This window comes from Aythya marila, assembly GCF_965140915.1.
Source record: "Aythya marila genome assembly, chromosome: 30".
Classification (NCBI taxonomy): Eukaryota; Metazoa; Chordata; class Aves; order Anseriformes; family Anatidae; genus Aythya; species Aythya marila.
In genome coordinates this window covers 297,236-318,715 of record NC_139071.1, presented here as the reverse complement: position 1 = coordinate 318,715, position 21,480 = coordinate 297,236, and the positions used below count along the sequence as shown (strand labels likewise).

The 21,480-nt window shown below is 49.9% G+C and overlaps 1 protein-coding gene across 1 annotated transcript; it reads left to right on the top strand.

The window, feature by feature from the left end:
- Positions 1-11,318: 11,318 nt before the first annotated feature.
- Positions 11,319-12,278, top strand: LOC309888838 (olfactory receptor 14C36-like; the record flags this gene model as incomplete). Its single annotated transcript, XM_082781443.1, has 1 exon — positions 11,319-12,278. One exon carries the CDS (start codon positions 11,319-11,321, stop codon positions 12,276-12,278), a length of 960 nt encoding a protein of 319 aa, XP_082637569.1.
- Positions 12,279-21,480: the final 9,202 nt, after the last annotated feature.

The window sequence follows — 21,480 nt, the reverse complement described above, 5'->3', positions numbered from 1 at the left end:
ATATCAACCCACTTTCCTCTGGAGCAGAACTCAGTGCTGCTCGCTGAGGCCAAGGGAAGAAAAGAGAATCTGCAGGCACCAGAGGCACAGAAGGATGCCATCCTGCAGGTAAGAGGCAGCCGAGCCTTGTCACATGCTAACAAACCAGCTCCCTCAGCTGGGGGGGGACAACGCATGAGGCTGGCGGCCCCTCCCCCATTATGCCCATCTGTGGAGGCCAATGTGGCCACAGCCTCCAGCCCTGCTGCGTTGCTGTGGTGTCCTGCCACAATCCGCCTTCGCCAAGGTGAGCAACATGATCCCTCTCCTCAAGTGAAAAGGCTCCCCAGGGCTCCAAAGGGATGGGAGTCACCACCGGCACCCCAAATTTGTTGCTGTTCCCCCCAGTTCTGCAGATGATGTGTGGCATGCAGGACCTGATGGAGGCTTTGCAGCACTACGAGGGCGCTGTGTGGGCATGGCCCCCACAAAGTCCCCAAATCCAGCAAAATGGAGAGGAGAAATGGGAGAAAGCTTAACAAAGTCTTTTTCTTCCCCCAAACTCAAGGAGCTACAAGTGGAGATCAGCAGCCTCCACAGACTGCTGAGGCAGACACTGGAGGCTTTGGCCACGTAGGTGCTGTGGGTACTCGGGGGGACACAGGGCTCTCACTGGCTGAAAATGCCCCTATAAACTCCCAAATCTGCGTTTTCATCCTTTCTTCTAGCTCAGCCTCAATCGCCATACCTATTTGTGAGGCGGAGGTCAGGGCAGACGGCCGCCAGCTGCTTTTTGGGGCTGCATGCTAGAAATCGGGGCGGTCAGAATCTTAAGGAGTAGGAAGATGGGAGGGAAAAAAATGGGTAGAATTGTAATAAAATGTGGGCATGCAAAGACCGTGGACACAAGTGTGGCCCCTGCAAACCTGCACTGGCTTGGAGTGAGGGCACATGGTGCTTTGGGTCCCCCAGAATTCCCATCTACCCCTTGCCCATACTGCCCATTTCCCCCCACCCCCACTTTCCAGCCCTCCCCGCATCCCCCAGTGCCCATCACCGCCACCCCCTCGATGCCAATCACTGCCCCAGTTTCCAGCCCCCCAGCCTCTTCCTCCCACAGGTGAGCCCCAGAGCCTGAGGCACAGCTGCTTAGCACAGAGCCGTGGAGGGAGGTAGGAATCATCAGAATCACATCTTTTCCCCCAGAAAATGTCAAGCGGGGGGCAGAGGAGGAACGGCCATATCACCGCCCCCTCAATCACCATGTTCCCCACAGCCAGCCCAGTGTGCAAACCAGAACTGCCGGCGCACATGGTGGTAAGTGGGGGTCCCACAGCACCCCACACTGCAGGTCAGGAAAAGCCCGGGAGGTTTGGAGGGGCACTGCACCCCCCAGATCTCCCCCCAGACCACTGAGTGCCCCTGCAGGCTCCTCCCACACCTGCTACTGGTGCTGCTGCTGGCACTGCTCTGCCTCCTGCCCCACATCACTCCACGGCTGGAGCTGAGCTACCTGAGATCCCCCCCACTGTGAGAAGCCCCAGGTAAAGTGACCGGACCCTGCTGTGGGGCACATGGAAGCCCAAGCCCCATAGTGGGTACAGCAGCGCATGGGGAGGTGGAGTAGAGTGAGTGTGGAGCGGGGTTAGGCGGAAAAGTGGATGGAGGGGAGAATTACGGAGTGGAGTGTGGGGCTCTAGGGCAAAGCGTGGGTGGGCTGTGGGACGGAGCACAGTGCTTGGGGCACAATAAATGCCCCCCTGCCCTATAGTTTACCTGCAGGGGCCAGGCTGGAAGCCAAGGCACCAGGTCATTTCCCCAGCCCAGCCACCCCATCCTGCAGTGCCAGACACCCAGGTAACACCCCTCTACTTTTTCCAGGTCGCAGCTCCCCCTGCATAGCACTGGACCGCCCCCATGGAAGCTACTCACCCCTGTGCCGTGGGGCATGGGGGTGCACGCGAATGCCCCCAATGAAGCCCCCCTCCCCCACAGTACCCCACTTCTGAGGGAGGCTCTGTATGTGCTGCCCCACAAAAAGGAGGAATAAAGCTGTGCCTAGCACTGCCCTGCGTCACACAGAGTGAATGGCGGGCCTTTGTGGGCCTTTCTACCTTTTCCTCACCTACAGCTCTCTCAAGCTCCAGGGCCTCAAGTCTGTTCTGTAAGGGTACCTGGGAAGGTGGGGCCGGTGGGGGGGGGGCATCACCTGCGTTGTCGAGCAGGGACCTGTTTCCATTCCTCCTCAACTCCTAGGTCCCCTCCCTCTGCCCGACAGCAACAGAGCAAAGGCTTCACTCCCATTTGTGGTGTCTCACCCCAGTACCTGTCCTTCAGGCCCTGCAAGGAGTTGCTCCACAAGTTTATCTCCTGCTCACACTCCCTGATATCCCTCAACCTCTCCACCTCCTCCTTGAGCTCTGCCACCAGGCAGACCAGGTCATCCACCTGCTCGCACCTCACGCACACAGTCTCTCTGCCCCCCGCAGGTGGTAGCAACAGGCTCAGGCACTCCCTGCATCCAGAGACCTGAACTGCCGCAGTTTTGAGCAGGTAGTCAGTCTGGGTATGTACAGACTTCCTAGAGAGGGCACTGTGCCTGGTGGAGACCATTGCAGCTGAGCTAGCGGTAACGTGCTGTTAGAGGAGTTGCTTGTATGGACAGGGGGGAAACGCTCTGCCCTGCCTGCTTGCCCTGCCTGCGCGAACTGCTGCGCCACTCCCTACTGATGCACCACGTCCTGTTTGCCCATCCTGGTTGCCGCGCTCCTGGTCACTCGCACTCCCTATGGGCAGCTTTTGAACGGCTGGGGAGGGGGCACTGCTAACTCTGCCTATGCCTCGTCAGCCTCCCTTGTGAGGGCTGCCGGGTCCTGGCGGTTCCCTCATGTGGGCTTGATGCCGGAGAAAATAGCCCTGCCTGTCCGATCCCCTGCTACGCTACAGAACTCGTCTGCCTGGGAGCCGATTGCCTCAGCAAGGGGCTGCCTCTTGAGATGACCTGGCCCATCTCCTGACCCATGGGGTGCTTTAGGCTGTAAAGAGAATCAAAACCAAGCCTCTGATTGGGGTAATTTCACTTTCCATGCCACAAGACAGTGCAGATGGAGGTTGCTAAGAGCTTCCAAGCTCTCTACAGCAAGGTTAGGACCTCAGAAATTGAAACTGTAGATAAAGGTATTGTCTTAGTGCACATCACAGACAAACTTGGCCTGCTTTGTGTGATTTAACCAGTCTGGCATGTCTCTTTTGGCATTTCTGGGTTTAAAAAAACCCTAAAATGTAGAACTCTCAAACACACATAAACACACAGACAGGAAAGAGGGATATGAGATACAACTTGGATCTCAGGGCAGTGCTGTCTCAGAGCTCTGATCATTAAATGACAGCAAAGACACGAAAGGCTGAGATCAAGAAGGAGGGAGGGGGGATGTTTGGAATGATGGCATTTGTCTTCTCAAGACACCATTATGTGTGATGAGTCCCACTTTCCTGAATGTGGCTGAACAGCTGTCTGCTGATGGAAAAAAAGCAGATGATGTTGAGCAATGTTGTGGCTAAACCACAGCAAAGGCCAAGTGCATGGTCCTACAGCTGGGTCAGGGCAATCCCAAACATTAATTTGATCTGGTCAATGAGTGGATTGGGAGCTGCCCTGCAGAGAAGGATTTGGAAGTATTGCTGGAGAAAAATCTCAACATGAACCAGAAATGTGAGCTTGCAGCCCAGAAAGCCAGTAGGATACTGGGCTGCATCAAAAGAATCATGGTCAGCAGGTCAAGGGAGGTGATTCTGGAGTAGTGTATTTAGCTCTGCCCCCCCCAGCAAAAGAATTACATGGGCCTGTTTGAGTGGGTCCAGAGTAGGGCCACAAGTATGATGAGAGGGCTGAAGGGCCTCTCCTGTGAAGAGAGGGTGAGAGAGCTGGGGTTGTTCAGCTTGGAGAAGAGAAGGCTCCAGGAAGACCTTAGAGTAGCCTTCCAGCCTTCCAGTACCTAAACGGAGCTACAGAAAAGCTGGAGAAGGACTCTATCAGGGAATGTACTGATAGGACAGGGGGTAAAGGTCTTAAACAGAAAAGAAGTAGATTTTGCTTAGGCATTAGGAAAACATTATTTACCACCCTCTTTACCATCCTTATGAATAAATGCAGATAGTATAAAATGTTCACTGAAATCATTCATTCCATGATATAGGCTCCATCTGTCCATTCCACGTCCATTCCATGGTGGTTGGTCAGGACAGGAGAGGCGGCATGTTGTGTTGAATTTTGGGGCATGAAAGCCAGCTTGGGTCACTTATGTACTTGCATGGTTTCTTGTGAGACTCAACTTCTTTTGGTTTGGGTGCTTCCTGCTATACAATTTTCTATAGCGTGCAACTCCAATTGTGGGTTGCAGCAGTTTAAAGGTCTATCTGTTACAATCTCAAACCCTTGTTCTTTTGGACTACGGCATTGAGTTTACATTGCCTTAAACTCTCCCATTTCCCCTTCTCCAGCGTGAACATCCTCACAAGAGACAGACCTATCAGGTCTACCCACTCCTGTGTGTCCTTATCTGAGGACAACAGTCAGGTCAGGGTTCAGAATTCTCCAGTATAGCCTTTTCCACAGCCACGGAGTCTTCAGGATGTAACTCCCCCAGCACGGGCTTATTGAGAGGTCACAGTGCCTTACACTTAAGCTCACCCTGGGGTTTCAACGTGGCCAGTACAACAGCATAGGAGCAGAACCAGTGCCTTGGCCATCTGCCACCTCAGGCTCATGGTCATTGCTCTTGTCCAGCTGTTCCCAAGCACAGCAGAATAAGCCGATGAGGAGGGCAGTAAATGGTAAAAGCAAAAAGAGGCCACAAACAAGCACTCAATTCTAATATATAGTAACATATAGTCTCTGTACACTAATATACAGTAATAGCACAGGAACCTGCCAATTAATAGGCAAAGAGATATAAGAGCTAGAAATTCAGTCTAGCACATTCCTGTCAAATCTGTCTTATCTTCATCCCTTGAGCCCCAACTAGGAAGCCAAAAATAACATCAGTGGTTTAACACTGCTAGGCAGCTAAGCACTAGAAAGCTGCTTTCTCCCTCCCCTGCAGTAGAATGGTGAAGAGAATCACAAAAGTGAAAGTGAGAAAACTCAAGGTTTGAGATGAATACGGCTTAAAAGGTAAAGCACGAACTGTATGTGCAAGCAAAGCAAATTATATCATTCATTGATTCCTTCCTATCAGCAGGTCAGCTGTGTCCAGGAAAGAAGGGCTTCAACATGTGTAATGGTTACTTTGGAAGATAAATGCCATAAATCCCAAACTCTCCCCCTTCACCCCTCCTTCTTTCCACCAACCTTTAATGCTGAGCATGATGCCATACAGTGGGGAATATCTCAGTGGTCAGTCTGGGTCAGCTATCCTGGCTGTGCCGCCTCCCAGCTTCCTGTGCAATCCCAAACTACTCACTGACAGGGCAGCATGAGAAGACCTTGACTCTGTGTAAGCACTGCTCAGCAACCAAAGAATCTGTGTGTTATCAATGTGAGTTTCATCCAAAAAGTACGTGCAGGCAATGCAAATTAAATAATTCACTGACTCCTTCCTTGCACCCAAGGGTGCGGAGGGAGTTGGTGGATGTGATTGCTACATGGCTTACAATCATCTATCTGCAGTCATGGTCAACCAGAGAGGTCCCAGATGACTGGAGACTTCCTAATGTGACACCCATCTATAAGAAGGGTCGTAAGGAGGACCCGGGGAACTACAGACCTGTCAGCTGGACCTCAGTGCCAGGAAAGGTGATGGAACAGGTCATCTTGAATGCAATCACACAGCACATGCGGGACAACCAGGGGATCAGGCAAAGTCAGCATGGGTTCATGAAAGGCAAGTGCTGCCTGACCAACCTCATCTCCTTCTATGACAAGCTAACCCTCCTGGTGGATGAGGGAAAGGCTGTTGACGTAGTCTACCTAGACTTCAGCAAGGCCTTTGACACAGTCTCCCATAGTGTTCTCCTGGAGGAGCCAGAGGCCTATGGCTAGGACAGGTACACTCTTTGCTGGGCTAAAAACTTGCTGGATGGCTGGGCCCAGAGAGTAGTGGTGAAGGAGTGAAATCCAGCTGGTGACTGGTCACCAGTGGTGTTCCCCCGGGGTCAGTGTTGGGCCCATCCTCTTTAATATCTTTATTGATGATTTGGATGAAGGAATTGAGTGCACCCTCAGTACGTCTGCAGATGACACTATGCAATGAGTTTCAACATCACTAAGTGCTGGGTCCTGCACTTTGGCCACAACAACCTCATGCAATGCTACAGGCTTGGGGCAGAGTGGCTCGAAAGCTGTACAGAGGAAAGGAATCTGGGGACTCTCACCCACAAAGAATATTCTGATCTGCTGCCAATTCTATAGAGGAGCTCCATGCATCTTGGCAGATACTTCACATGGAGGGCAGCCCCCTGTTTGTGAGCCAAAGGACACAAGTGGAAACTCCAGTGTGAGATGCCTCATATTCAGGCACCGCCTGCTTCTACTGGATAGAGATGAGACAATCCGTGGTTCGCTGTAGCCCTGAGAAGTGGTCACTTCCTTATAAGCACTAGGTCTGTCGGAGATGCCATCAGGGGTGCCTGTTAAGTACCAGCTATGAATAGCCAGAGCTGTCCTGTGGGTCCTGTACTGCCCGTGTCAGCTGCATGCTCCAGTAGTGCTGGGCATTGCTGGCATCTCAGGTAGCACTGCAGGTGTGGAATTGGCTATTAGATGGAGCAGCTGCCCTGAATTTGGTTAGGCAATGTAGGGATGTCCGTGAGACAACTGTACTTACAGTCATTGGAGATGGAGGGAAAACTAGATGGAAAGGAAGGAGAAAGAAAAAAAGGTTTCCTTGTGGCACAGGACTCAAATTGGTCAGGTGGATACCTCTACTTGAACTGAGGACAGAGGAATCCCAGATCCTGTTGGGCTAGGGCAGGCATGAGAGGGATCTGAGCCCCCTTCTACACCCAGGACAACAAAACCAGCATGAATTGCTTTGACTGAGTCAGCTGAATCAATTCTTTCAGCACAGAGTTAAAGGAGATTGTTCCCTGTCCCTGTCTGGGTGTCCCATCTAAAAGCAGAACAGAGAATAGTGATTCTTGTGCTGATTTTTTTTTATCCTTATATGAGAAATGAGCCTGCTGTGAAGACGTGTGTGTGCCCAGGTGAGGAAGGGAATCCCAGGGGAGCCACCTCAGCTGTGGCACCAGGGTGGAGCACAGCCTTGTTACAGGGCAAGCTGTGAATTGACCCTGACCACAAGATCCCTGCTCATGGAGCAGTTGGTGCTGTGCTGTACTGTGCTGCAGGGCTGGTGTAGCCTTCCAGGCTGTGCTGGGCTGCCCAGACCCCTTGGCCACAGGACAACCTCAGCAGCTGCTTTCAGCAGAGGGGTTCTCAGGGGAACATGGTTTGTGCCTGACTGCAGAACTGGTGAACAGAGTGGCTTTCCCATAAGGAAATCCTATAAAGCTAAAATGACCAAAATTAGAGAATCCCTTCTGTGCATGTTGCATATGAGTCAGAGGCCCATTCAATGCTCCACCAGCATTCCTGGGCTTCCCAGCACTTAAAGGGATGTGAGATGGTCTACAGTACTTTCTCCTTATAGTCTTAGGTCTAAGAGCATTTAAATGATACATTAGAGAGTCTGAATGCCTTTTTTCCTAGGATCATAAAGAAGCAGCACTCTCTGGCCAAAAACCATTCATTGCAGTCTTACATGCAGGTCCTAAGGTCCCATGGACTCTTGAGGGTGCAGTTTGCAACATAACCACTGACTTTATCCCCACCACCACCTGTTGTACCCCTGCAGAGTCCTGCCTTAAGGCACAAAGTGCAGGAACACCTTGCTGTTGAGAGCTGCGGCCATGTGGGAATGTCCATGACACAGCAGCGATTACAGTCAAGCCACCACAAATTTCACCAGATGTTTGCATCTGAACAGCTCCTGCCTGTCCTCTGTCTCCACTAAGGAGCATTAGTAGCTCACTAATTAGCATTAGTGAGGTACCTCACATGCAGGTACCCATGTGGTGGATACATGAATTGAGGCCAGGGGAATCCCAGCTGCTGTGAGTCTGGGGCAGACATGGGAGGGAGCTGAGTCCCCTTCTAGCCCCTGGACTAAAACCCAGCATGAGATGCCTTGACTGACTCTGCTGAATCAGTAAAACCGCTGTATTGGACTTCTGGAGGGCTGACTTTGAGCTGCTCAGGACACTGGTTGGTAGAGTCCCTTGGGAGGCGGTTCTGAAGGGCAGAGGAGTCCAGGAAGGCTGGGCGCTCTTCAAGAGGGAAATCTTAATGGCGCAGGAACGGTCTGTCCCCACGTGCCCAAAGACGAGCTGGCGGGGAAGACCGGCCTGGCTGAACAGAGAATTGTGGCTTAAGCTTAGGAGAAAAAAGAGGGTTTATAATCTTTGGAAAAGTGGGCAGGCCACTAGGGAGGACTATAAGGATGTTGCAAGGCTGTGCAGGGACAAAATTAGAAAGGCCAACGCTCATCTGGAGCTCAATCTGGCTACTGCCGTTAAAGATAACAAAAAATGTTTTTATAAATACATCAACACAAAAAGGAGGACTAAGGAGAATCTCCATCCTTTACTGGATGCGGGGGGAAACTTAGTTACAAGAAATGAGGAAAAGGTGGAGGTGCTTAATGCCTTCTTTGCCTCAGTCTTTAGCGGCAATACCGGTTGATCTCTGGATACCCAGTACCCTGAGCTGATGGAAGGGGATGGGGAGCAGGATGTGGCCCTCACTATCCACGAAGAAATGGTTGGTGACCTGCTACGGCACTTAGATGTGCACAAGTCGATGGGGCCGGATGGGATCCACCCAAGGGTACTGAGAGAACTGGTGGATGAGCTGGCAAAGCCACTTTCCATCATTTGTCAACAGTCCTGGCTATCGGGGGAGGCCCCAGTCGACTGGCAGCTAGCAAACGTGACGCCCATCTACAAGAAGGGCCGGAGGACTGACCCGGGAAACTACAGGCCTGTCAGTTTGACCTCAGTGCCAGAGAAGCTCATGGAGCAGATTATCTTGAGAGTCATCATGCAGAACTTGCAGGGCAAGCAGGCGATCAGGCCCAGGCAGCATGGGTTTATGAAAGGCAGGTCATGCCTGACGAACCTGATCTCCTTCTATGACAGAGTGACGCGCTGGGTGGATGAGGGAAAGGCTGTGGATGTGGTCTACCTTGACTTCAGCAAGGCTTTTGACACCATTTCCCACAGCATTCTCCTCAAGAAACTGGCTGCTCTTGGCTTGGACTGGCGCACGCCTCGTTGGGTTAGAAACTGGCTGGATAGCCGGGCCCAAAGAGTCGTGGTAAATGGAGCCAAGTCCAGTTGGAGGCCAGTCACTAGTGGCGTTCCCCAGGGCTTGGTGCTGGGGCTGGTCCTCTTTAATATCTTCATCGATGATCTGGACGAGGGCATTGAGTGCACCCTCAGTAAGTTTGCAGATGACTCCAAGCTAAGTGTGTATGTCGATCTGCTCGAGGGTAGGAAGGCTCTGCAGGGGGATCTGGATAGGCTGCACTGATGGGCTGAGGTCAACTGCATGAAGTTTAACAAGGCCAAATGCCGGGTCCTCCACCTGGGGCGCAATAACCCCAAGCAGAGCTACAGGCTGGGAGATGAGTGGTTGGAGAGCTGCCAGGCAGAGAAGGACCTGGGAGTATTGGTGGATAGTCGGCTGAATATGAGCCAGCAGTGTGCTCAGGTGGCCAAGAAGGCCAACAGCATCCTGGCTTGTATCAGGAACAGTGTGACCAGCAGGGCTAGGGAGGTGATTGTCCCCCTGTACTTGGCTCTTGTGAGGCTGCACCTCGAGTACTCTGTTCAGTACTGTGTGCCCAGAGGACGGAAGGAACCTCAGGGATTCCTTCAGGCTGTTTCCCAGCAGGTTCCCCTACGGCCATGTAGAGGGAGCCTGGTGGGGGACAGAGCAAGGGAGGCCTTGGGCTGGGCCTCTGCTGATGAGCTGGGCTGGGCTCCTGGGCCCAAGGGGAGCTCCTGGCAAGTGGGCAGAGCTGCAGGGAGACAGCTCTGCCCAGGAGCAGCTCTTCTGCATAGCGCAGCAGGGCTGGGGGCACTGCCTGCAGAGACACAGTGCTTAAAGGCAGGCAGAAGTGGCAGGATGCACAGCGCTCACTGGGGGAGAACACTTCCCAGCCCTGAACCCGGTAAGTCTCTGGCTGGAGGGCAATGCAGCCACAGTTCCTGGAGGAAGGAGAAGCTGGGGGTACAGGCAGGGGTGCCCAGGGCTGTGGTGCAGAGCAGGGTCCCTGCTGTGTCCCAGGGGCTGTGTGCTGGGGCAGGGCCTCTGCTGCCTGCCAGTCTCAGAACTCAGCCTGCCAGGGGAGCTGCCCAGGGCACTGTGGGGAATGTACTCGTTTCTGCTCGCATAATTTTCTTCCTAGTATCTGGCTTGGGGCTGATGTTTTGTGGGTTTAGGATGAGAACAATGCTGATAACACATTGATATTTTAATTGTTGCAGACCAGTTGCTACGCCAAACCAATGAACTTTGAGCTTCTCATACCACCCTGGCGGGAAGGAGGCAGGGGGTGCACAAGAAGCTGGGAGGGGACAGCTCCAGGACCATTGACTCTAACTGGCCAAAGGGATATTCACATGGCGTCATGCTGAACTGTGAAACTGTGGAAGTTGTCTGGAGTTTTGGGAGGGGTGCTGCTGCTGCTCAGGGTCCGACTGTACATCGAACAGCAGGTGGTGAGCAATTGCATAACTGTAATTTTCCATGCATATTATTGTTGTTATTATCACTTCATTTTCTGTCCTATTAGAATCTTTCTCTCCACTCACGAGATTTTTACCCTTCTTTCGATTCTCTCCCCCATGCCAGTGTGGGGGTTGAGGGGAGTGTGTGAAGGCAGTACGGTGCTTGGCTGCCTGTTGGGTTAAACCAAAGCAGGGGAAAAGCTGCAGGTGGAAGGAGCCACCTCTGGCAGAGCCAAGTCCTTCTGCTGTCAGGAAGGTGCAGCATGCGGCAGGGCTGCTCACGGCCCCACATCTTAACCAGGGCAGCGGCAGGGGAAGTTTTTCACGAGGCAGAGATTTCCTGAGCTGTTTTCAGTTTCCACGTCTGAGGGGGGAGGAGGGGGAAGGGATGGAGCAAGAAATAGAAAAGGATCTGTCAAGTTTGAGCACATCTCTCAGACTCCTGAACTGTACACTTGATAGTTCATGAACTGAATGAAAATTCTGGGAGTACAGCAGGGAGAGGGTCTTTTCCTGTCTCTGCAGATCTCCATACACACAGGCAGCAGATGTCCAACAGCAGCTCCATCACAGAGTTCCTCCTACTGGCATTCGCAGACACACGGGAGTTGCAGCTCCTGCACTTTGGGCTCTTCCTGGGCATCTACCTGGCTGCCCTCCTGGGCAACGGCCTCATCCTCACCGCTGTAGCCTGCGACCACTGCCTCCACACCCCCATGTACTTCTTCCTCCTCAACCTCGCTCTCCTTGACCTGGGCTGCATCTCCACCACTCTCCCCAAAGCCATGGCCAATTCCCTGTGGGACACCAGGGCCATTTCCTACTCAGGATGTGCTGCACAGTTCTTTTTTTTCCTGTTCTTATTTTCAGGAGAATATTCTTTTCTAACCATCATGGCTTATGACCGTTACATTGCCATCTGCAGGCCCCTGCACTATGGGACCCTCCTGGACAGCAGAGCTTGTGCCCAGATGGCAGCAGCTGCCTGGGGCAGTGGGGTTCTCAATGCTTTGCTGCTCACTGCCAATACATTTTCACTGCCCCTCTGTGAAGGCAATGCTGTGGACCAGTTCTTCTGTGAAGTTCCTGAGATCCTCAAGCTCTCCTGCTCACACTTCTACTTCAGGGAAGTTTGGGTTGCCATGGTTGGTGTCTCTTTAGCATCTGGCTGTTTTGTTTTCATTCTTTTTTCTTATGTTCAGATCTTCAGGGCTGTGCTGAGGATGCCCTCTGAGCAGGGACGGCACAAAGCCTTTTCTATGTGCCTCCCTCACTTGGTTGTAGTCTCCCTGTTTGTCATCACTGGAATTTTTGCCTATCTGAAGCCCCCCATCATTTCCTACCCAGTCCTGGATCTGGTGGTGGCAGTTCTGTACTCAGTGATGCCTCCAGCTCTGAACCCCCTCATCTACAGCATGAGGAACAGGGAGCTCAAGTGTGCTGTTAGGAAAGTGATTTCATGGATGTTTGTGAATATTGGTAAATTTCCCCTATTTTTCCAAAAGTGATTTCCTGGATACTTGTTTCATTATCATTATTGGGTTTTGTTTGATTGTTTGTTTTTAATCTTGAGCGTCATTCCACTCTTTCATTTCTTAGAAAAATGTTTTTTATTTATCACCATATCCACTGAGGAATAAAGCTGCTCTGTTTAATCTGAACATCATTTGCCTCCCTGTATTTCACCACTTACTGTCTCTTAGTATCTGTCTAATAAAAAGGTATCTCCTCAGTATACTGCCCGAAATCCTGCCTCTTCTTTCAAAGCTAATGCCAACAACATGGCTGAGCAGTGCGGTGGTTTCAAACTGATGGGCAGCTGAACTCCACCACACCACTCTTTCACCCCTCCTCCTCCACGTAAAAGATGGAGAAAATAGAATAAAAAATGCCTTCAGGGTTCATTCGAGGTACAGGCAGAGCACTCACCTATGGCAGTCATGGGTGAATCAGACTCAGTGTAGGGTGATTAAGACAATTTATTGAGTGTTACTACAAGACTCCTCCATGGGCTGCAGTGTGGAGATCTGCTCTGCCATGGGACCCACAGGCTGCAGGGGAACAGCCTGCTCCACCATGGGCCTCAGGGGATCTGCCCTGCTCCATGTGGGACAGCCATGGCTATGTACCTCAGGGGATCTTCTGCTCCAGCACCTGGAACACCTCCAGCCTTCCTTCTGCAGTGAACTTCTGCAGACTGGTGTCTGCAAGATTCTTTCTCACTCTTCACTTCTAGCTGCTGCTGTGCAGCATTTTTTTTTTCCCTTTCTTCTGTGTGTGCTCAGGCAGGTTCAACCAGCATCACTAATTGGCTCTGCTCTGGCCAGCTGTAGTTCCCTTCTGGAGTTAGCTGGAACTAGCTCTTATTTATCATGGGGAAGCTTCTGAACTCTTCTTGCAGAACAGTGAGTTTGGCCTCTGCTACCCAAACATTGCAACATAAGCCCAGTGCAAGCAGCTGCAACCCAAAAGACCTTCGGCTCCATGGATCTGGGAGAAAAAAATCTCATTACCATGCTGTGAGTTATGAGAGACAGTGGATAGGATTTAGGAGTTGCATATTGGTGTCTGGTGGTTTTACAGATGGTGAATGGTCATTGAAGTACATAGCCGTGGATGTCCCACATTGAGCAAGACAGAGGACATCCTCCAGGACACAAATGTGGAGCTGTATGTGTTGCCTCTCTCCATGCTACCCCAGCCCAAGAGACAACATCGATTGGCTGCCTGGATGTCTGCTCCCCGAGCAGGGACACCAGAGATGGACATGACGTGTCTAGCTCAAGCGCCAATTTATTGCTGTGTAGCATAGCTTCTTATACCCATACACGTGACTGCCCTAGATCCCTGTGACCCTTTGCTCCACCCACAGTCCCTCCCAATTCTCCTCTCACAGTATGGAGAGCTTAAGAGTTTTCCATGGGCAGCATGTACCCAGGGTGGGCAGTGACTGGCACCCCACAAAGTGAGAGATCGCCCAAGGTGGAGCCATCCATAGAGATACTGCCAAATTAAGATACCACAGGGAAACAAGGAATCCAAAATTCCTGTGGGATTATGTGGGGAACTAGCATGAACAAGAGAGGGAGGATGGAGAGGGATTAATGTCACCCTCAAGGAAATATCATCAGCTGGATCGAAAAAAAGACACCTGGAAACCCCTCAAGTCCTTGGAAATGTTCCCTAGTCTTTCTGAGCATCTGTCACAGCCACTGACCCCAGTGCAGGACATTAGCAGCAGGGATCCCAACCCAGCTGGGTCTACTTCCCACCCTGTGCAGCGCAGCCAGCATGCAGTCACCTCTTGGGCACCACAGCCTGCTTGGTCTGCTCATAACACCACTAGCTCAGGGCCCTGTGCGTAGCATTGGAATGGGGCTGGAAACATCTGGAGAGGTGAAATGAGGGACGAGGAGAGATCAGATGGGAGCTGACCTTTTCTGGAAGTTGTCTCAAATACTGGTGTTCACCTAAAACAAGATAAGGTCTTGCCTGTGGGTACCCTAAAGCGTGCTCATCAGGCAGAGCCACAAGTCCACAGTTTCCTGGTGCTGCAATAGGCTCCACTAGGGAAGTGGCTGAAGAAGGACTGGTGCCCTCTACTCCACATTGCTTATCTACATAATTCTTCCTCAAGGGTGGCATTGATAGCAAGTCTGGAGTCCTGTATCAGGGCTTCCACTGATGGAAGCATGGCCTAGCATCCATATCAGTTTTCTACTGTTCCTCAGTCTGAGTCCAGCACATGTGCATGAGAAAGTCTCCCCCAACCTGTGTGCTGAACATTAGCCCAAAAGCCATCAGCAAGTCCTCAGCTTGGGTCCACCCCGAGAACTGGAGTGCATCTGTGCCCACAGGAAGGATGAGCCCTCTCCTTGGGCCTGTCCATGGCTAGATGCTTTTGGATGTGCCACAGGAAAGCACAGGGAGCATATTGATAACAGACTAATGCCCCTTTCACCACCTCTGTGTCTGTGGGAATGACAGAAAATATCCCTCAGTCCTGAGATCCAGCCCAGCTTCTTCTTGCATCAGGAACCTGGAGAAATTCTCTCAGAATTTCTAACACTCTTGTGCACACAGGTAAATACACACGTACATGCACAAACACATACTCTCATAAATACACAGATGTGCACACAAGGCATGGACACAGCTGACAACACACAGAGCAACTCCAACAGGGAACAGCACCTTCACAGCCACTACACCACCACTACCAGCACACACAGAGCCATGAGCAACACACCTGGCCCCATCCCATTCCCCACCTCAGCCTGATCTGCTCTGAAGGTCACCAGTGCTCCACACATGACTTGAAGCACTTACCCATGGACACAGATGCACCCACGGCTATGTGGTTCCATGATTGTATGATTCACCCCCAACATGCCCTGGGGCTTACCACACTCAGACAGCAAATAGCTAGCAACAGAGCTGAATAAGAAGGCAGGACAGTGATCAGGCACAGGGCCTGACCAGACCAGCCCTGACCAGCCCCATATCTACATGTAGCTGGCCCCTTGCATCCCTCTCCCCTCCTCTTCCACAGGATTCTTCCTCCTCAGGACACTTTAATCCCTTCCTTTCTTACATGCAGTTCCATGCTCAATTATTAGTTCCCACCAATTACATTTTCCCCCATTGATTCCTTGTTTGCTATACCTGTACCCTCATTTGGTAATTCAGATACTATTGCCTACATCATCTGGGCCTCTAACAGGAAAGAGAGCGTGACATGTCACAGATTTCCTCTGTGCCAGGGTGAGGAGTGGCATGAACAGTCCAGGAAGGTAGTGTTTTGTGGTTAATGGGCTCCCTGCAGGACAGAAAAACATCCTTTTATGGCTACAGGCCTGAGTATTGCCTATGATTTTTTTAAGCATTTCAAACATTTCACTTCAATTGGCACACTTCAATCAGATGAAATGATTGAACATTTCTAATACAATGTTTGAGTTGTCCCATAACATCATTTTTTTTTTCCTGGATGCATATTACAGCAAGAGAAAAAATACCAATCTTTTCTTGTACTTGCATTGCCAGAACTCTGTCTCTTATGCACTTCACTTCAACTCCCTAGTCTTTCTGGTATTTCCACCTGGCCTTACGAAACAGACCATGTTGGAAGTAACCTTTCCAGCAGACTGTCTGGAAATGTGCATTTTCCATCCTTCTCCAGCCTCCCTCTCCCTTACTCTTAGATCATTTGGATACCTTTCACCAACCTAGTTGGTTCTCAGAACTTGAGGGAGCTTCAAGCTTGCCCATATTTCAGTTTTCTTTCTCATCACCCCTACAGCCAACTCTGTAATTGCATTTCTATTCATCTTTCCCTACCTATGTCAAACATTTATTGTATTGTCATCACTTGTGGACAGTGCACCTCATTGTAGGCAACTTGGATTTGGCTCACTGTTGAGGACCATGGAGTTTGTTTGTTGTTAAATGTTAACAACAACAACATAAACTGTGCCTGTGTGCAGCCAGTTTTCTGAGGAAAGGAGGTGGGAGTTGGTGCAAAGGAGCTGTAACATCCAGTTACAGACTTTAGTGTAGAAGTCTGGTGTAAGGAAAAGTGATGTAAGTAAGTCCCAGCTGGTTGATGAGAGAAGTGGGGATGGAGAAGTTAGCACCTGGTTGTCTATACGGATTGGGACTTCAGGGCACTGCTTTTGCTATCCATCCAGTCCTCCTTATGAGACACATTTTATCAATGTCAACAGGTGAATGCTGCTATCACTTCTCAAACCTGAAGAATAATGGAAAAAAAATGGTTACATGTGGAAAATGTTATTTTGGGATGTGCTCATTGAAAACTTCCTCTTTAAGTGCACTCTTTAAACCTCACTAATTAACTGTACAAGTCTGAAAGACTAGATGAAAATGGCTCAATGGCAATGAGCCCCATGGTGCATTTAGTGCTAAGTCCATGAATCTCAGGTAGCAAGAAGAGAATGATGTAACTGCTGGAGAAGTTAAAGTCAGAAGGAAACTTTGAAGTGTCTGGGAGTATTAATGGGCCCCAGCGAGGGTCATTACTGACAAAGCCTCCCTATGGACTTGTTACAGCAGACAATTGGAGGCCATGATTGCAGGTAGGCAAAGGCATTGTGCAGGAGACTCAGATGCTGAGTAAAGGCCTTGGTTTGTTTGGTGAAGCAGAAAGGCCAAGCCCTGGCCCTCAGCCCCTAGGAAGAGAGGTCCTGTCCATCATAGTTGGCTCAGGGCTCTTCCTGGGGCGGTGGGATGTGGGGGTGTGTGATGCTGTGTCAAGGACAATGCTATGACACCTCCTGGACTCTCCACTGGGTTGCAAAGAGGCAACAAGGCCCCATTGTCATGAGCACAGCGTGTCTACTCATGAGCCTCAGTAGCAGAGACAACTTCCATAGCCAAAGGGACAAAGACCTTGGTTCTGCTGGGGTCTTCCAGCTTTCCCAGTGCTCTTGATCTCCACCGCAGGCTGTCCAATGCTGTCCTTCTCCTGCCAGCTTTTCCCTGCAGGCTGCATGCACCCACTTCACTTCTTCTTGCTCTCATCCAGGCATTTCCTTACTTTCACTGATGTCTGCCCACCCTCCCTGACTGTTCCTTGAAACACAAAGGCATGGGCTGATCACAGACTCCTTCTGGGTGACCTCTGGCACCACAGCACTACCCTTTCAGTGACATTTCCTCCTTCTCATGCCCACTCTTCACATTCCAAGCAGGACTTTGTGGCTGTTTTGGCTCTTTGCTGCTGTTTCCCAAGACCATAGAAAGCTCCATGATCCCCAAAACACCCTTCAAGCAGGTTTCCCAACCCATCAGCCTTCTGGAGCCCTATGATCCGACAGGACAGAAGAAACCTCACCAGGATATTCAAAGCAACATGCCTGCAGCTGGCCTTCCAGCTTCTCAGGGAGATGTAACCAAGTTGTGTGCCTGTTACTGTCCCACCATGTGCTCTGGCAGAAGGGACGTGAAAACCCACAACCAAGGCCTCTTTCTGCATGGGGCCTATCAGGCTCTCAGACAGAGGGCATCTTACAATCAGTGTGCCAAGCAAGTGCCTTCTGCTGCCTGTTTCAGGAAGAGGTCACCTCACAGGCCCTGTGCCCAGCCATGTTACTGCTGCTGGCCTGTCAGCTCCAGAGGCAGAGGTGACCAGATGCTTCATACTGGAGTTTCTGAGGCACAACAGACCTCTAATAACATACCCACTTAGCAACTTGGTTGTGGGCCAGGACCAGACCAGATAAAAATTAAGCTTCTTACATGAAATTTATCAAGTTTCTACTTTCTACTGCTGCTTCAAACATGGAAACATTCTTCACAGCATCTACTGTGTTCATAGTAACAACAGATGCATGTGAGAAATACCTCAATATCTTTCTCAGACAGGGTCTTCTGTGAAGCTATTTCATTTGTGATTGCCATGGTGGGCGGCCTACAAGCAGGAGCCCCCAGCGAATGTATATCATTACATTATATTCCCTATTATCCAACGCTTAATTCCTCATAGGCTGCATACTACAGGTTAACAAGTGACTCAATGCTTATTACTATACCATATATATACAAATTTATTTGATCAACCATTAATTTCTCCTTTTTTTTTTTTTTTTTCTTCTCTCATTACCAGAGGTCCTATGATTCTTTGTTTTTACTGATTTTGCACTACCTTTTTGTTTTGAATTGAAGTAACTCATTCCCTTTGAGGTAACTCATTCCCTTTGCCCAGATATTGCAATCCAAATAATATTTCATATGGTGAAACTCCCACATCTTTTTTTGGTGCAGTTTGAATTTGGAGAAGTGCCAAAAGTAAGCACTTGGTTCAGGTGAGCCAAGTTTCCAGAACTTAGTAAATTGCTTCTTTGCTGTCTGATCCGCTTTATCCTTCCAGAAAAGGAAAGATGCCAAGGAGTGTGAAATTCCCATTTAATTCCTAGAACTCACATTAGCCCTTGCAATATTTGTGCTGTAAAGGGACTTCCTTGATCAGAGTCAATATTTTCAATGATTCCATGTCAGGGAATTATCTGTTGTAGAATTACCTTAGCTACCATGCTCTCAGTAGCAGATACTGAAGGGAAAGCTTCCACCCAACTTGACAAATGATCAACCAAGACTAATAAGTATTTAAATCTACCTACTCTAGGAAGTTTTGTAAAATCTACCTGTATACTTTGGAAGGATTGAATTCCTTGTTCTTGCCCCCCACTTTGGGCTGACTGCAGATAATTTTCCTATTTACCTTTTGACGTATTACACAACTCCTGCATACTTGTTTAGCCAGAGTATATACATGTATATGGTATAGTAATAAGCATTGAGTCGTTTGAACCTGTAGTACTCAGCCAAAGAGGAAAGGGGAGGAACCAAGCATCGGGTAATTGCGAATATAAGATTATGATATACTTTTGTTGGGCACTCCTGCTTGCAGGACACTTGCCATTGCAATCACAAATAAAATAGGTTCACAGAAGACCCTGTCTGAGAAAATTATTGAGGTAAGCAGAGATTATTGAGGTAAGCAGAGAGCAAAATGAATGATATTCACAGTGTACCAGGTAGTGAGGCAGATGGTTGGAGATAGAGGAAGAAAACTTTCAGGGGGAGTCGGGCCTAGGATGGAAGGCAGAGGAAGAGAGACAAAGGTATGGCAGGCAAGGAAAGCTACCTGTGTTGCAGCCTAAATCCTAGCAGGGACAGGCTTTGAAAAGATGTTTTAAGTGTGTCCAGGACGGCCATTTCAAATAGGAGTATCCGGGGTGGAAGAAGGAGAGATTGCTGTTACAAATTCAGAATAGGGGAGTAGTGGCTTCTCAGGAAGCTAGTCCCACTGAGAGCCCCTGATAAATGAAAAAGGGCTCAAGGGTTGAGATGAGGACAGGATGATCACTCTACTATTATCGCCACGGGTAAAACAGACAACATAGGGAGATTAATAAAATTTATTACCCATTGCTGAGGGGCTGGAGCAGTGAGAAACAAAGAAACAAGCTGGGGGCACTTTCCCCCATCCACCTCCTCCCCACCCTTAGTGGATTAGGAGTGGGGACTGCGGTCAGTCTGTGGTGCTTCATTTCCACCACTCCTTCATGGTTGCTCTCTCTCCTGCTCCAGCACGGGGTCCCTCCTGTGGGGTGCTGACCTTCCTGGGATGGTCCTGTGGGGGTTTCTCCATGGGCAGCAATTCTTTGGGAGCTGCTCCGGGTGTAGGTCTGTGCTGCGGGGTCCATCTGTCAGGAGTGGTTTCCTTCAGCTTGGGACCCCCATGGGCAGCAGAACTCCCTTGCTCACCTGATCCTGCATGGGCTCCTCTCCACGGGCTGCAGTGTGTAGATCTGCTCCACCATGGTACACCGTAGGCTGTATGAGGGACAGCCTGCTCCACCATGGGCATCTCCTCAGGCCACAGGGCAGGTTTTGGCTGTGGCACCTGGAACACCTCCTCTCGTTCCGTCTTCACTGACCTTGGTTTCACTGACCTTGGTGTCTGCAGGAAGGCTTCTCACTCCTTGCTCTCCCAGCTGCTCTTGTGCAGCGGTGTTTGTTTGTTTGTTTTCTTGGATGTGCTCTCGCAGAGGCACAAACTGCATTGCTCAAGGCTTGGCTATGGGCAGCAGTGGGCCCCTTTGGAGCTGGCTGAAGCTGGACCTTATCTAACATGGGGCAGCTCCTGGATTTTTCTCACAGATGCCACCACTGCAGCTCCCCTCCCCCATTGCCCCCCCATCCCCCCAGAATGTTGCCACGAAATCCCAATACACTGAGGCAGCTAGGTCATTGCTGGCCTGTAAAGTATCAAGGCTTAAATTAACTAATGAATCCCTAAAGGTGATGGGGGTAGAAGGGACTGGAGTAACAGTGCTACTTTTTGGGGACGTCAAGCTGAGACTAGGGATTAGATGATCACTGGACAATTATTGTACATGTATGTACCCGAGGCAGGGACTAACTTGTTGGGAAGGGGGTTGATGATGAAGTTGGGCTTTCAAATAGTAAATTGTTAGACTGGAATAACGGTGTTATTAATGGTGTGTTCTCAGGCCCTGGAAGCAAAGATTTATTTGCCTTTGAGTGGGAAGACCCTGAAATGGGGCAGAAGCAACAATACAGATGGACAGTTTTAACTCAGGTGTTTACAGCGCCACCAAATTTATTTGGGCAAGTTCTAGAACAAATTTTGGAGCAATTCCAACATCCGGAGGAGGTGTTGCTGTTATAATATGTGGATGATGTTTTATTGTGAGGACAGGAGAAAACCGTTGTGAAGGAAGTCACTAACATGCTATTAACTTTCTGGGAACAGAGGGCTTGAGAGTATCGAAAAATAAATTACAACATGTGGAAAGAGAAGTCAAGTGTTTAGGGCATCTAGTGAAAAAGAGAAAGAGGTTTTTAAGGAAATAGGAGCTATGGAGTCTGAAGGAAAATGGATACTTCCTGATGGGAAGGAAATGATGGGTAAAGTGCTAATGAGGCAAATATTAACTGTTGTACATCAAAGAAGTCATTGGAGAATTTAAGCAATATGTGATGCTTTCCTATATAAATAGAAATGTGCAGGAACATACATGTATATTTGATCAACCATTACTTTCTCTCTTTTTTTTTTTTTTTCTTCTCCTTCTTCTCTCATTACTGGAGGTCTCATGATTTTTTGTTTTTACTGATTTTGCCCTGCTTGTTCTGATCTGCAGTTCAGGAATTTGGCAG